Source organism: Pocillopora damicornis, chromosome 10 (assembly GCF_964200805.1).
Source record: "Pocillopora damicornis chromosome 10, jaPocDami1.2, whole genome shotgun sequence".
Taxonomy (NCBI): Eukaryota; Metazoa; Cnidaria; class Anthozoa; order Scleractinia; family Pocilloporidae; genus Pocillopora; species Pocillopora damicornis.
This window is the reverse complement of record NC_142679.1, coordinates 3883596-3898918: the sequence shown is the minus strand read 5'-3', so window position 1 is coordinate 3898918 and position 15323 is coordinate 3883596. Positions and strand designations below refer to the sequence as shown.

General features: G+C 38.4%; 2 protein-coding genes across 9 annotated transcripts in view; both read right to left on the bottom strand.

Moving 5' to 3' along the window:
* Positions 1-1993: 1993 nt before the first annotated feature.
* On the bottom strand, positions 1994-6668 carry LOC113681743 (uncharacterized). Of its 3 annotated transcripts, none has more exons than XM_027198861.2 (3): positions 6237-6668; positions 4402-4946; positions 1994-3428 (listed from the first exon to the last, which is right to left on the bottom strand). In XM_027198861.2, exons 1-3 carry the CDS (start codon positions 6257-6259, stop codon positions 3007-3009), a joined length of 990 nt encoding a protein of 329 aa, XP_027054662.2. In that variant the 5' UTR covers positions 6260-6668; the 3' UTR covers positions 1994-3006. The 3 variants fall into 3 exon arrangements, with proteins under 3 accessions (XP_027054662.2, XP_089040911.1, XP_027054663.2); XM_089184785.1 differs by lacking the exon at positions 6237-6668 and adding an exon at positions 5050-6003; XM_027198862.2 differs by lacking the exon at positions 6237-6668 and adding an exon at positions 5073-6002.
* Positions 6669-9724: 3056 nt separating this feature from the next.
* LOC113681741 (myc proto-oncogene protein) overlaps positions 9725-15323 on the bottom strand; it is a 30387-nt gene continuing 24788 nt past the window's right edge. For 5 of the 6 annotated variants that reach the window (XM_027198859.2, XM_089184782.1, XM_089184781.1 and 2 more), the window contains 2 exons: positions 11057-11610; positions 9725-10796 (listed from right to left, as the gene is read on the bottom strand). In XM_027198859.2, coding sequence (XP_027054660.2) covers positions 10207-10796; positions 11057-11591 — 1125 coding nt within the window. In that variant the 5' untranslated portion in view covers positions 11592-11610 and the 3' untranslated portion in view covers positions 9725-10206. Of the gene's footprint in view, positions 10797-11056; positions 11611-11742; positions 11851-15323 lie in introns of those variants that run through there. The other variant, XM_027198857.2, reaches the window with a different exon arrangement.

Genomic DNA, 15323 nt, shown 5'->3' with positions numbered 1-15323 from the left:
ACGCAACGACTAATTTGCCGGCAAAATTTAGTTTCGTTAGTGATCCTAATAAGCATGTTGATAAGTCGATCCTCTTGTCATTTCTACATAGCGCGCATTAAGTCAATTGCTTTCACATGGTGACGCGCTCATTTAAAGCACTCAGCGCAAACCTTTCTGCACAATATCGTAACTAAATTAAATTGAAAAACCAGTCTACAGAAATATCGATCTATTTTATCCAAAACACCCCGCCGTCTCGCCGCATAATTATACCCGTTCTAGTCATAATTAAGACTGAGAACACGTGTGCGAATAAAGAGGATTGTCAACAAGAGAATAACGTAACACAAAGTAAATCAAAGTCTTCAGATGAACACAATATTTTATTCTCTCGAGACAGAAAACTGGTGTAAATTTGCTAGATTTTACGTCGGAAAGCTGTTAATAGTCGATTTGAAGATTCGGAGCTAGACACATCTGGCTTAAAATAAGAGATAAAACGCATTCAGCCGCGCTGTGACAAAAGCTTTTCATTGGTTTTACCCGCCTGGCGCTTCAAAACAAAAATAATGAAGAATAATGAAGAAAAATCGTTTAGGTCGAAACTAATGGCAACAAAGTGTTGGTAGGGCGCGTAATATATCACAGAGAAAATCACTCTCCATAAAGGAATCTTGGAAGAAAAGAGATCTACTTATTCGCACGTTGTGAAAGAATTTTGCCAAAAACTTGCAGCGCATCGCGCGCGATTTGGGCGCGCACTTTCTTGTCTGGCATTTATTCTATAAGCTTGCTTCAGCTGAGTTTTAAGTTTGTTTTGATAGTGCTTCACAAAAGTCAAAGAATGAAGGCTTGCGGGCAGTTTATTATGACATTTAAATTAAAACAGTGACGCCAAATCAGCGTTAGTTTACTGGATTAACTACAATCGAGTTTATGCAAAGACAGCCTAATTTTTGGGCGCGGTTTTTTGTCAAAGACTCGAGCCAACAGACCTGAAGTTCCACGATCCCACGATATCATTGTAATAAAATGATCATTTTTGCGTAGAAGACTCGTGATGCATATGTAAAAGCCTTCTTTATACAAAATTGTGTTTTTTTTTCGCTTTCATCTTGTCATCCGAGATGGAAAGGAAACTGAAAACCACAGAAATAATGCGTAACGCACTTAAACTTCTCTCATCAAATCAGTTGTCGCTTGGCATCTTCTAAACTGCTTGTGCAGTTTTATTTGGTATTTCCATTTCCTTTGAGAACCAAAATTCGCATTCTGTTCTTAAAGAAAACATCACGTAGGGTCAAAGTTCTTCAGAGCTTAAGCCGGGGTGGGGACATTTGGGAATTTCGAAACGACGAATTCAACAAGTCGCCTTCTACATTTGGAATATATCAGGCTATGGACTGCTGGGAAACAGCAGCTGTTCGACTGGTCTGCCAAATAAATCAAATGAATATTTGCAAACGGCTGCTATGACACTAAAACTTCTACTCCGCGATTAACTAATATTTAATAGATACGATAGCCACCGGTTTCGATTCCAGTGAATTTCGTATTTGGACCATAAATCAGCAAAATATTTTGATTTGTTTATAAACTCGACTTAGAAGTGAAATTGTTTTCTCATATGAAACCAAAATAGTAATATCAGACAGCGCAATTTCCTCAAATTGAATTAAGCGCGCGTGGATATTAGCAACCCTCACCTCGCTAAACCCGACTGGACTAGTTAAGCAACGAGGTAACTCGAACAGTAATGTCGAGGCCACGTCCAACTTCCCGTATAATCTATGTTTCAGAAAATTAAAATACCTTCAAAACCAAAATAATCGTATAAAGCTTTTCTGCGCTTGTGTCTGATCAAATTAAATTGCTTCGCACTGATTGCCAAAACTGACGCTTTCAATATCACCCAGACAGCATTTATCTCGATTTGCGCCGTCTCTCCTGCAAATTAAAAGTTTATTTCGCCCCATTACTCGCTTCTGGCTTAAAGAATTCCCAACAGAAGTTTACACATTTCCAAGCCTATTTATTTTTCAAGGCATAAACGTTTTCATTACAAAAATTGTTTCATGTACAGATTACATGCTAGTTAAGCTGAATAACCTGAAACCTCCGTGAGACATGAAACTAACCACCACTGACTTCGACAAAAAATATCTTCATACATTTTTCGCTGTTCACAGCAATAGTTTGTCGTAATTCCTTTGTACAAATATGGAGAAACTCTTTTAGAACTTCTCAAAACTGAATTTACGTGGCATTTGATTGCGAGCAAAAACGAAAGCTTTCTCACAGAAGTTTTAACATGGCTAAACTTCAGATATTGACGGAGAAACTTATGTTTATGATCCGCGCCGTTCCTGAATTTTCCATGTTAGGATATGTTGCTTGAAAAACGAACGACTGTTTGTGTTCTGTTTGTATTTTTTTTTCAGTTTATACTCGTTGCAGATTTTACTTGAAAACAAAATATTCTGAGATATCAAGTTCAGTTTCTAAGATGACTTTGCTGTAAAATCAGAGTCTCTTAAATTTACTGGAAATTTTTATGTGAAAAATTACTTTGAGTAATACGTCGACTAGCAAAAATGGAAAACAAAGTTACACAATTTAATTTAAAAATTGACTTAGAGGTGAAGTTTGAAACCGTTTTATCGATTGAAATGTTCTAATGTTCGAGTTTGGATTTGCCTCTGCAAGAGTATCAAAGACTAGAGATATTTTAACCCCAGAATTCTACTCCTGCTTAATAATTTAATACCTCGGCTGTGAATGGCTATATAATATATTTATATCAATCAAGTTAATTCTGTAGTTATAAAACGCGAATTAATCTGAGTATTAACTTTTGACATCCGTTGCACGGCAAATGGCAACATTAAACTGTAGCATACAAAAATCCTATTTCATGAATGAACAAAATGCGATTTTTTTTCCTCGACTTGTAGAATAATTCTTCTTAAAAAAAAAAACTGTGGCCTAAAGTTTACAGTTAACAGAAGTTAACGTTGAAATCATCTACATTACACCATAACCTTGCCGTAAACAAGTAAGGCGGTCAAGGAGAATCAGTCTCCTCTGCCGCTCTAACTCTTTATCAGCAAGTAAACGTTCCTCTTCTAAGAATAACTGATGTACGTATTCCCGCGCTTTTTTTAAGATTAAAACTTTAGATGCTCTATCATTATCTTCGAGCTCTGGTATGCTGTCCCTAAGAAATTGAAAACGACACTTTAAATCCTCCCTTCTCTGTCGTTCTAAGACATTATGAGTTGCTCTGCTTGTTTCGTTGTCTTCAGAGTCATCGCCCTCCATTGGCGGTGAATCTTGGCGACTTGATCTTCGAGATTTGCGCGGTTTCTTCGATACCGTGCAGTCGAGCCGATGAGTTACAAATTCCTCGCTTGGGGGTTGATTTAGTCTCAATGCCGGATTTTCCACTGCAACGAAAAGAAAATTACGCAAAATTAGTCAAATTACACGGCACAATAAAGTAGAGTTTACAAATTAAATCGAATTTCAACTGAGTTCTATTGCTACCTCTCCAAGCTAGGTTGTAAACGTTAATTTACTCCTAGGGTTTGCAAATAAGAGTTTTGATACTCTCCGACTAATTAATAGTGGAATCGCAAACTTTTATTTTATCTTGAATCAAAAACGAGTCTTTTCAACTGCTTGAAACCATTGTTCAGAGCGTTTCTGTTTTCGAAATAAAAAAGATTTAATTAGCACAGGGCCAGTCATAAGCCGGCTTGTCATAAGGCAGATTGTGTATTCTGTTTGACAAAAAGAAAATATCAGATGTTCAAAGACACTAATTTTGATTCAAGCCTTTGTAAAGTTATTTTTCGAACGTCAAATCACTTGAAAGCGTCCCAGGATCGCGAAAGTAATTTTGACAATTGAATCAAAGTTTACTAAAAAAAGCGCCAAAGTGTGAACTAAAAATCTAAAAACAACTTATAAACAAAACCAAGTAGTTATAAAACTTTCGTCTTTAAAACCACAAAGCGTGCATTTTAAACACTCAATTAATAGCGAAGTCCTGTGATCAACATTCATCACTTGCTCAGATTGTTTACGATGTACAGCCAACTCTGTTTCTAGTTACCAGACTTGAGGGCCGGAAAATGGCTTAAAGAACAGAGAAAATGCGTCGCACGCTCCCTTTTTTCTTCATTTACATGCGACAAAAGCAAAGTAAATGATCTCATTATTCCCGATTGTGAAACTAAACGAAACTAAGTTTAAAGCGCTGTAAAGTCAATGAAAGGTCTTTCGCGAGGTGCAACTTGTTATACATTTCGAAAGTGAAATTACACGTCTCGATCGCAAAGGGCTACAAGACATACTTTAACTCACACATCGCAAAGTTAATTCTTGGTATCTACGCGAAATAAGCGTGATATTTACCAGAGAACTGCGAGTGCCATCTCTCAACCTGCGGTAGACCAAGCGCGGAATCTTGACTTGGAATCGCAGTGACAAATGGAGACAAATCTCGCATCATTTGATGTTCAGTCGCCATTTCAGCGCTTGGTTCGTTGACGCATGCCGCCGAATGAACTACTCGATTCCCCTGAAACCTCTGCGATTCAACTCTATCGAAGTCGTTCTCACCAGCCGGCCAAATATATTCGTCATCTATTGTGCTACAGGTCAGGCGTTCCATCTCTGCGTCGGACAAAACCAAGGGTAGGTCCGACGACAGATCTTCCGGTTCGGGAACGACTTGAAGGCCATTCCTTCTTGGTGGAATAACAAAGTTGCGCTTATTCTGGGGTAAGTAGTTCTCTGGAGAATAGGGTGGCGTTGGAAGCGTGAATTTCTTCCACAAGTCGTCGATCGGAAAAGCCGGGCTGTAAAGGTCTTCTGCGGCAATGAGATCTTGATGAGCAGAGGAATCTATAGGTTGAGGTCCACGTAGTCTCTCGTCAAAAAACATCTCGCAACAGAGTCTGTTATTGGAAAGAAAAAAAAACGTACAAGTTATTAGGATGCGCTTGGCCACCATTCAAAGTACACATTTTCTATTTTACGATTTAAAATCTGCACGCTTGCCTGTTTACTTAAACACCACGCACCTAGCGATTGAGCGAGCACCTTGAGATTTATGAAGGGAGAAAAAATTTTCTGCTTTCAAACAGACCAGCCGCTTTTCACGTTAAAAGCTTCAAATGAATGAATGAATCAATGAATGAACTGATCACATCACAAAAGGCAAATTTGCATAAAGTCATCAAATGCTAAAGATCCAAGCGTGGGCATCACGCGTGTAAGTTTGATTTTTCCTCGTTGGCTCTCTCTCAAAATTGGTATAGTTTTCTCTTGTGCAGTGATCTGTGAATTCTGCTCCTTGGTTTGACAAACAAGACTTGTAGCTTACAGGTTTTCGAGTCACCCTCACTGAAATAAAGGCCTCGGATGAGTTACGCAAAATTGAATATTCATGTTTTCTTGGAGTTTTTCATAAGCGAACGACCCGTAGCAATGTCTATCGACCTGTTCAGTCTTTTGTTAGATGAAGAAATAATTATGTGTGGCACCATGAAAAACCAGCATCCTTTCCAAAATGAATTTTCCAAAAGCACTGCACTTTTGAAAGGCGCAACAAGTGAATTCCAGAAGATGTAGAGTTGCGCGCCTCGCCAAAACAACCCAAATATTGATGGCGCTCGCTGGGGCGACAAGGGCATAGTTACATCTAAAGGAATTTCTTAATATCTTCGATTAGGCAGTAACGTTTTGGCAAATAGAAAACAGCGGGAGAAAAGCAAAAAAAATACAGGTTATCTTGACACCTTCAACAGACGTTAAAAACCCAAATATGATCATCCAGGGTTCAACCAAAGTTATATGTATGACGGTTGAAAGTTGTCAAGATCATTTTTAAAGACCATATATTAAAAAAAAAAAAAAATTTATTGCTTTGATTTTTGACATGGCGTAGAAAAAGGCCAATTGGTAGGTATTAAGCCATTTTACGTAAGTATTCGAAATTGGTTCAGGGACGCAAATGGGACAAAATCGTATTGGGTGACGTCCGTGCTTTTCAGATCAGTGTATGAATATTCCTTTCAAAGACAAATTGCAGCTGAATTACTGAAAGAAATCGAAGCTTCGAGCGAAATTCTCTCGCAAATTGCAGGTTAAAATCGCAGGCTTTGGAGGGTTTGGTTGCGAATACAAAGAAAGCAGTGCAGTTTTTTTTTAGTTAATTATGTAGGATAAAAAATACCGATACTCACAATGCACTGGTAGCTGCAAACATCTTGAAAATGATGATCTTCTTTCGGAGGTTTAAACTTCAAACTGGTTTACTGTTAAGATTGAAGCCGATAAATAAAGGCCTGGAGTATAAGTGCTTGTAAAAGACGCACGCGTCTCCTAAACGAGCTCTCGAGATATATTAGTGCTTTAATCAGGATGCCACTCTTCTGAGGTTGCCGGCTGGGCTACAGAGGTTACAGCGTAATCTGCTTGCATATGAATAGGCTCCACGCAAGAGGTTACAAGAACAATTGAATCTGACAAAACTACATCACGACACACCCATTTTCTAAAGAGAGTAGCGTCAATGAATATATTGTAGACCTTGCTCTTTGTGGAAACAAAAACCAGCACAATTTTGCTTTTTGGATGTAAGGCATGCGAGGCAAGGTTTTTCTAGGGAGGCAGATTTTATAAACCGGCAACTTCCCTTGCATTTTATGCTTTTTGTTGGACTTAAACCTTCTACGCTATTTACTCAACCGATAACATCGACCCCTTTAACAATCATGATGTTCCGGTGGTGTCATAGCTTAGTTGACATAATATTTGCAGTAACTCCATTAATTTTGAAGATTTGGTAATTTTTCTGGGGGTGTTAAGTACTATTCGTGTGTCAATGACGTACCGGCGCGTGCCTTACTAATTAGCCCACTAATGATCATAGAATATCAAAGTGAATTGAATCTCTGGCACGAGTTGAAAGATATAAAAAAGGGGGGGTTAATTTTTCCCGCCAAAAAGCGGTTTCGGAACAGGCATCGAGGAATAGAGTGATGTGGCACGAAAGAGTGCCATAGTTAAGCTTGCGTTTTAAGCATGACGCTTGGATTCCTGCGCAAACAGCGCGCACGAAAAACAATCTCTCCCAGAGCATTATCATTGAAACAATGAACAACATTTCGCTTCAAAGGTCAAGCCGAAGTATTTGTGCGCAAAATGGCTCAAAGAAAAAAAGAGCATTGACACCGCTGTGGCCAGAGTATTAATCACAACAATCGAATTAGCCATGTAAGGAGTACTGACTATGTCTAGCTCGGCCTCTAGGGACACAGGATTGAAGCCGAATTAGAAAACCCTTTGTTTGCGGTTGTTGTCGCACGGCTGGCACGCGCGAGGAGGACGCCGTCAATCAAATTAAATGAAATCCATTCAAATGCAAATTACGCGCGCGCTCTTATTGCGAAAGTCTATAGTTTGGGAGCAAATGTTTATTCGTGGGAAGCAAATTATCTACATGGTTTGTGACAGCTTGAATGGGGTATTAAACTCGTACTTTAGAAGCAGCTGGCCCGTGCTAAATGGAGCAGAACAGTTTCCTTAAGCTTTTTATGAAGAGCTTATCGCACTCGAGATATTAGCACTTTCTTTCAAAATAACGTTCAGCTAGCTTTAACGCGGCGATATTTAATTTTTTAAACGTTCAATAAAGATATCAAGGCTGCCTCAATATTGACGACAGTGATGTAGTCTTTCAACTACGTTCAAATAGCCTTGAGTGGTTATTATTAAAGTTTTCAATGATATCCTGGCGAAAGTAAAAGTTTGACCCTGCAGGATTGTCGGAGCCGGTGTCAATTCGATAAATAGTATTCTATGGGAAGGACAAATAACAACAAAAAGAAATAGACCCGCGTTGAATCTTTCCCTTTTTCGACAGAGACAGTTGAGTGAATCAAAGTAAAGGAATTTAGTTTATAGTGCACTCATAACACAACCTGTGCTGTGACAGTTGTTCTGGTAAAGTGGTGCATAATTTTCATATGTATAGATGTCCGAGGTAATGGCATCTGTAATAGGAACAGTCAATTACGTTTCCCGCGCAATTGGCTGGAGTTAGCTTAAAAATAGTTTTCCTAAAAATCAGTCAGTGTAAGACCTTTATTAAATAAAACAGTGTTCCTTGACAGCTTGCAAGTTTCAATCCTCTAGAAAGGAGAAAAAGAAAACGTCTTTGTTGAGATATTTCTAATTGCGCTATATATCAATGTATCTTTCGCAAGCATTATTTATCACATTTGCAAGCTCGACAAATGGAATTGAAATCACCTAAATTGACGTTATTACAAAACCAAAGACTTTACTACAAAAACTCACAAGCTAAAAAGCCGCAGTGGAAACTAAACTAATAAACCTAGATAATATTCTCGCCATAAGTTGTAATTTGTGTAATAAGCGGTGAAATTCTGCCAAAGGCAGCTGCCGTAAACAAAGGGTCTATTTTTGCCCCATTCAACCGAACACCTGCTCAGATTTGCATTACAATTCCCTGAAGCTCTTTACTTGCTCTCAAAGTAAACACTTTTCCAATATGGCCGGAAACGAACAGAGATGAGATGGCGCGAGCCCTTACTCTCTTAGCAACTTTACAATTTTGACCCATAGCGTAGCAGTGATATGTCTGACTCGTTATCACAAAATTTTTTGTTACGAACGTTCAAACTTCCATTATTTATCTGAGCATAATTGATGCAAGCAGATCGTTTGATCGGACGCTAAATTTGATCTTGAAAAATGATTAAAGAAACCAAAACAGAAAAGAACATGAAAGAACAATTTCAAAGTTTTGATTTCTTTCAAGTTTGTACAACCATTACGATATTACTCAATTTAGTCAAGTGAAATTAAATTGCTTTTAAAGGTGTGAAATTGTAAGGAAAAAAAATCTAATAGGCTGTTTAACTCACTTTTTGGTGTTACCAGCCGAATTTTAATGAATCAAAATTTCCCAACGACGTTCCATGTTGTAATATTAATATTAACGTTTTTTTATGTCTGAAGGGGACATTATTTTAATAAAATAAATTAGTTGTTAAAACCTAACTTTGCAGATATATTGTACTCTGGATTTTACACTTTCTTTTCAAACAATAAATTTGTGCGTTATTTTTAATCTGCGACTTGCTCTTCGCGAGAAAACTTTTGAAAACACAAACCTTTTGTTGCGCTTACGCAAGAAAAATGATCTCCAAACTTTTCACAACACCTTTTGTTAAAGTTGTGTCGAAAAAGTAAACGGAACGACTTGTAACATGTTAAAATACACATAGTCGATCCATTGAAGGGAAGTTTATTTTTCCCCACGACCTATGAATGACTTTAGAGATTATCTTTGTATGGTTTTTCGCGAAGTAACCGCGCCTAATAATTTGAGTTATGATGTAAACAGACGCTGCGGTTTGCCCAATCTTTTGGATGAGATTATTTTGTATTTCCCAACAAGTTTAATTCATTGCAACACAAGACAGGTAATAGGCTAATGGATTTGTAATTTATGCAGTTTAGTCTAAGCCTGGCTAAAGTCAACATGAAAATGCAAATGCGGTGGTCATTCATTCGAGGAGTGTCACTCCGTTTGAATGGAATAGTAGTTTCAGCCAAACAAAGAACACGCTGTTTCGATGTTTCCTCGACAAAAACGCCATCGTTTTACGCCGATGTTTAGCGAAACATTCAATAAACAGAGTATAGTTAAGACTTTATTTTTATTTTTGATTTGAAAAGTACTTTCTATCTCAAATCGTGTTTTCTAAATCTACATCAGACTGATCGAAAATTTTCGTGAAATTCTAATGCCTTTGTCAAGCGTGCACAAAGCCGGTTTCAAAGCTGTTCGCAATGAAACAGCACAATTATAACCCTATTTACAATCAGTTTCTATCTTCAAGATTAACTCGAACTGAGTTCTACACGGTTGAGTTTGGCCACTACAGCTTTGCTAAAGTGTGTCCTCAATTCTCTCTGAAAAATATCGCGTCACTAATATTGCACAGCAAAATTGGTCATTCATCATAATTTACGCTTCGACGACTCAAGCGCAAGTGGGAATAGGAAAACCAAATGAACATTTTCAAAAAAATCGTCACCACAAGTCAGGTACTTAAAAAAAAAATCTGTAGGAAGTCGATAAAATGGCTTAAAAACATTACGTCCCGCTATTAAAAGTCTCTAGTTCGCTTGATTCAAAGCCAGTAGCTTTTTCAACAACATAGCGTTAACTTTCTTTTGTTTTTCCAGCTCGGTCAGGAGTTTACTTTCTTCTTGTTTGATGTGACTTATATACTCCCAAGACTTCCGCAAAATGGAGACTTTGGGTGCGCGGTCATTGTCCTTCAATTCCGGAACGCAGTCTCGTAATTTTTGAAACTTCATTTTTAAATCGTTCCTTCTCTTTCGCTCCAATACGTTATGTGTCGCTCGTGTGAATTCACTGTCGTTCTCAGACTCATCGCTTTCTCCAGAGCTGCTGATATTCTTAACAAGTTTCTTTCCCTCGCGGTAATTCAATCCGTCGCTGGATAACACTTTTCTATGCCGACGTGTTCTTATCTTGCCCACATATTCAGTTTTCTCGTCTTCCTCTGGGTCTTCCGTTCGCAATTCTGAACTTGATACTTCAGAGCAGCTTTCACTTGGGACCGGTTCTTCGATTCTAGTGCAAATTTCCACACTTTCAGTTTCAATAACTTCATCGGCTTCCTGCTCTCGTTTGCTTGAATTTTCTATAGTAACCACATCAATTTCGACTTCCTCTTCTTCTGTAAAGTTTGCAAAAACAAACATGAATGTTAGAAAATAATTTAACGCTATTTTCGGGACATAAGAAAACATTTACAAGAAGTATATAAGAAAAGTTGCGACCTTGAAACGTGGGGGCACACATAAAAAAATTGTGGCAATGAACACGAAAAACGGGTCAGTGACAACTACGGTCAAAGACCGGCGAACATGGAGAACAGACTTAATCAGCCGCAGCGACTCAGCATCTATTATTTATCCAATCAGTGGTTGTATTTACCGGAATCCGATTGCTCATCGATGTTTTCTCGCAGTTCGCTTCCAGGGCTTGCACTCAGAGGAAAAGGAAAGATTTCTGAGGGATCCACACTCAAAATCCTTGCCGCAGATTCACTCAGAGGCGGTGTCTGGCACAGCAAACGAACTCGATCCGTTTTTGAATTCGATCGATGCTGCTTCCTGTCCGCATTCTTATCGAAAGCAGCGCCGTTCCACATGCAATCTTTAATCAATATATCTTTCAGGTCACCGGCTTGGAAGTACAGCGAGCATTCTTCGTCCAGAGAAAATGCCTCATCTGCCACGCCGAAGCAAACTGGCTGCTCTCTTGCCTCTTCGGTCGCCGCGTGCGGGGGCGAGCAAGCCGGAGAGATCGGTGGCGTCGGCGGAAATGAAAAATTCTTCCATAAGTCATCGGTTGCTTCTTTACTCTTTGATTTCAAATCTTCTGAATCGACGCCAAAATCTTTGAACAGCAATGGTTGAAGAGGATCGAAGGTGGTACCAAAGCTTTCCAGAAGACTACTGACAGACATAGTCAATTTCTTCAACGCACTGCAAGCGGAGACAAGTTAGAATTAGTGTTGAGTCATAGCTTAGCGTTCGCGTGATCATGTGTGTAGTAAAAACCATATACTCAATCAAAATCATCCGTCCGAAAGACTCCGAACAATATCGGTCCCTTACCTTGCTACTAATAACCACGGACAACTTCAGTTCTATGTGACGAAGTCTGGTGAGGTTCACCAGTAACAGATACTTCGAAACGCTCGATAGTACGTTCGGCGAGCAAATGAAAACTTTTGAGGTTCACGCTAATATTCAAGTCCATTCATTCAAAATCAAACAATGCGACGGCTTGGGTACTAAAATATCCCTCCTACGCTAATCAGGGCCCACGCGTTAACGAATGAGGATATTCCGGCTTGAATAAATTAAATCGTGCGCGGGAACGGTACAGAGAGACTATTCTTTCCTTCGCTACACAGAGTGAATGAGGCTAGCATGTAAGGGACAATTAACTGCACTATCAGAATCAAGAGGTGGCAATGACTTGCTTTCATAACAAACGCAATAGTTCAACTCGGCAATATTAATATTCATAACACAGTGCTGTTTTAGCAAAGACTGTTGTTTGCCGAAGCCCAGCTGTGACGAGGCTGACAAAAGCGCGGAATTGTGGGATGTACGCCCCAATAAGGCCCTTGGAAACACCACGTTTTTGGTGCTACCCTAGACACAAAAGACATGACATGAAACAATGGAGACTTAATCTAAGCCTTGACAAGCAACTAGTGTTCCATTGTCAACCACACCTGTGCGACCGAACATCTGGTCGTCTTAGAAATTGGTAAAATTGCGTGAAGTTTCCTTTGTGCTGTCAGAAATTCTTAAAACAATTTTCATTTAAGAAGACATTTCGAAGACAATACCTCACTACACGGCACCAAATGATGCAGTTTAACAGTAGTGGAATTTGACGTGTAAATTTAATCAGCGCATTTGGCCGAAGTTTCGAGCTCCTGTCGATTTAGATTAATATCTTGCTGAAGTTGGTTTCGGTTTCCAAAAGACAAAATATTAACTTTCACGACCCAAGCTATATGAAATCAGACACTTCCAAATGGATTATGTAAGATCTCTTTAGCTCGTTTATCCAGTATCGTTCCAGAGACTGTAGGTAACAAGCTTGTATGGACAAAATGGTCATTCAATATCCCTTCGTTGTGTTTTGTATTGTTAAGCGTCATTTAAACTTCTGTGGTAAGGTTTTGATATCAGTAGAACATAATAATAATAATCATAATTGTTATTATAATGATAATAATTATGATCCTGAGAAGACTCTCAGTGATACCTTGTGTTCCAAAACAAGCAACGCAATCTAGAATAAAAAGGTGGGAATATTATTCTACGAAGAAAGCATCTCTGAGAATCTGAGTTGCGCTGATTTTTGGTGGAAGTATTTATCGAGGATGCATTTCGTTTAACCACCTGCCGCAGTTAAGCAAAATCGGAAATCCTTGCAGCTGTTTACATTGTTACGAGCAGATGGTTTGGACGCTGTGCAGCCGGCCGGATTTCTAAGCTACACATCACTGCCCACTTATGTTATTTACCGTTAGTTTAAATCCCAGCAGCTGCTTCTTAACATCTTGAAAACCTAGGGCGTCTTAAAATATACTACAACATTCTTAAATGTTGTCACCGTTACCAAAAATATAAAACCCTACGCTATAATTAAAAAAGCCAAGTGCAATTTGCGATGGCGCTCATTTCAAGAATGCTGAAACGTGATCAAGGTCTTTTATAATCATCCTTTAAACTTTTAACGCCTCCATTTCATGACAAGGTTTCCTGAACTCAAGTCGATGATGATACGGGCCTTCATATTTAATTGCTTTCATGATTGTTATCATTACATTTCTACACTAATATCTATTTTTAATCCTACAATTTAAACTGCTCTGTTAGAGAACTGCTTCAATTTGTATTCAAAACTTTATATACGGGTGATCAGGTGGCTATATTGCGCTGATGCGATAACACTGTAATAAATATCTTTTAAAAGGATCAAAATTAAATTGCAGCAAAAATTAAAGGAATCTTTGAATAGTTCTTTGTGTACTAACTAATTGGAGACAAAGTAATGCCCTGTGTTCGAAAGAAACCGTTAAATGGCCTTAAATTCATGGGCTCCTTTTGTTGTGGCTTCTGGTATTTATCAGAATCAACCGCCCGCAAAAAGCTTCAATACTGCGTGAAAGCATATAGTGTCAGTCGCCGAAACATGAACACAGGTATTCCTTTCATACACTGTTAACCAACCAAAATACAAAGGTCTAAAATTGTCCATCACCTCTGGAGTGTATTTTTATTTAGTGCATCTCATCCTTAGTGCCTATGAAAACATTGTCAGCTAATAAGCTGGAATATTCAATTTGGTAAACAAGCGGAATTATCTACCACACCGGATATTGAGTAAACCTTTTAGTCACATCACGCATGCTGGTCCGCTTCCGGTCCAACTCTCAAAATAAATACGACTTGTCACGAATGTCCTGAGGGATCAGTTCACAAAATATTGACATCATTATGCGTGGGTTTAAGCAGAGGGAAACACACAAAGGATTTTGAAAAAAATTCTTACATCCATCACCCCAGTAGGCGTTGATATGTAACAAACAGATACGTTTTGGTATGCGGTTGAGCGAACACTGAGAAATAAATGGATATTAGGAAACACAAGAAAGGAAACGGATAGCTTCCGCCGCCCAATAGACAGAAGGTTTTTAGAAGAAAAATTTTTGTGATTTTGAGTACTGCGCTGGTTGTCATAGGAAGCACAAAATCTTAGCAAAATTAGTGATTATTTTGGAGTGATAATTGACAGATTTGAATGGCTGATTTCGGCAGTTGATTATTGTGGAACTTGAAGACGAGTCTCAAAACTAGAAGAAGTTGTATAAAATGTTAACTTAAGCCCCCGAAAGGGACTGCAAAAAAGTTTCATTAATTAATATAAATCAAGAAACAAACAGACCTTTATCACCGATGTTTTTCGTTTTCAAAGCGACTGGAAAGATTGAAAGGAACATTACAGAACATTTGTCAAGTGGCGTAAATAACCATTGCCTCTTTAGATAGCAGAAAGATAAGAAAAAAAAAACATGACAAACTGAAAAAATTCCTACTGATGGCGCAGAAAGTATCTATCAAAAGAAGAAAGAAAAAAGACAATTAACTATCAAACAATGAGATTCAAATCTGAAATGAGCGTGGACTGCAAACTTGAGCGCTTTTTTTTTGTTTTTTACTTGCCATTAGAAAAGAACACCCGTACGTTTGGCAGGTTTAAGGGATTTTAAGACTTACTAAGGAGCTTAGAACAAGAGCATCAGAACGACGCCCCCGCAAAAAGGCGGACAGTTCAGTATTGCAATTGCACAAAAACAAGCCAATTAAATGATATTATTTGGAAAAAGAACACCGGCTGTATAAAACAGCTTTCAATGGAGGAACTCAATTATAGGAATCGAATTTTAATATTTGAAAACACGAGATACACAGACATGTAACGGATAAGTCTCAGCTCAAAAAAAAATTAAAAAAGAAAAAAAACGTTTAATTTAAAATGCAATATTAGCGAGAGTCGTGTGACTAGTAGAGTAAACAAGCATGTCTGTCTTTTAACCAATCTTTTCCTCTTTTTTGCAATCTTCTTCGCTTCTGTCTTTTTACGAAAGGCTGTGCGTTGCCCAGACAAC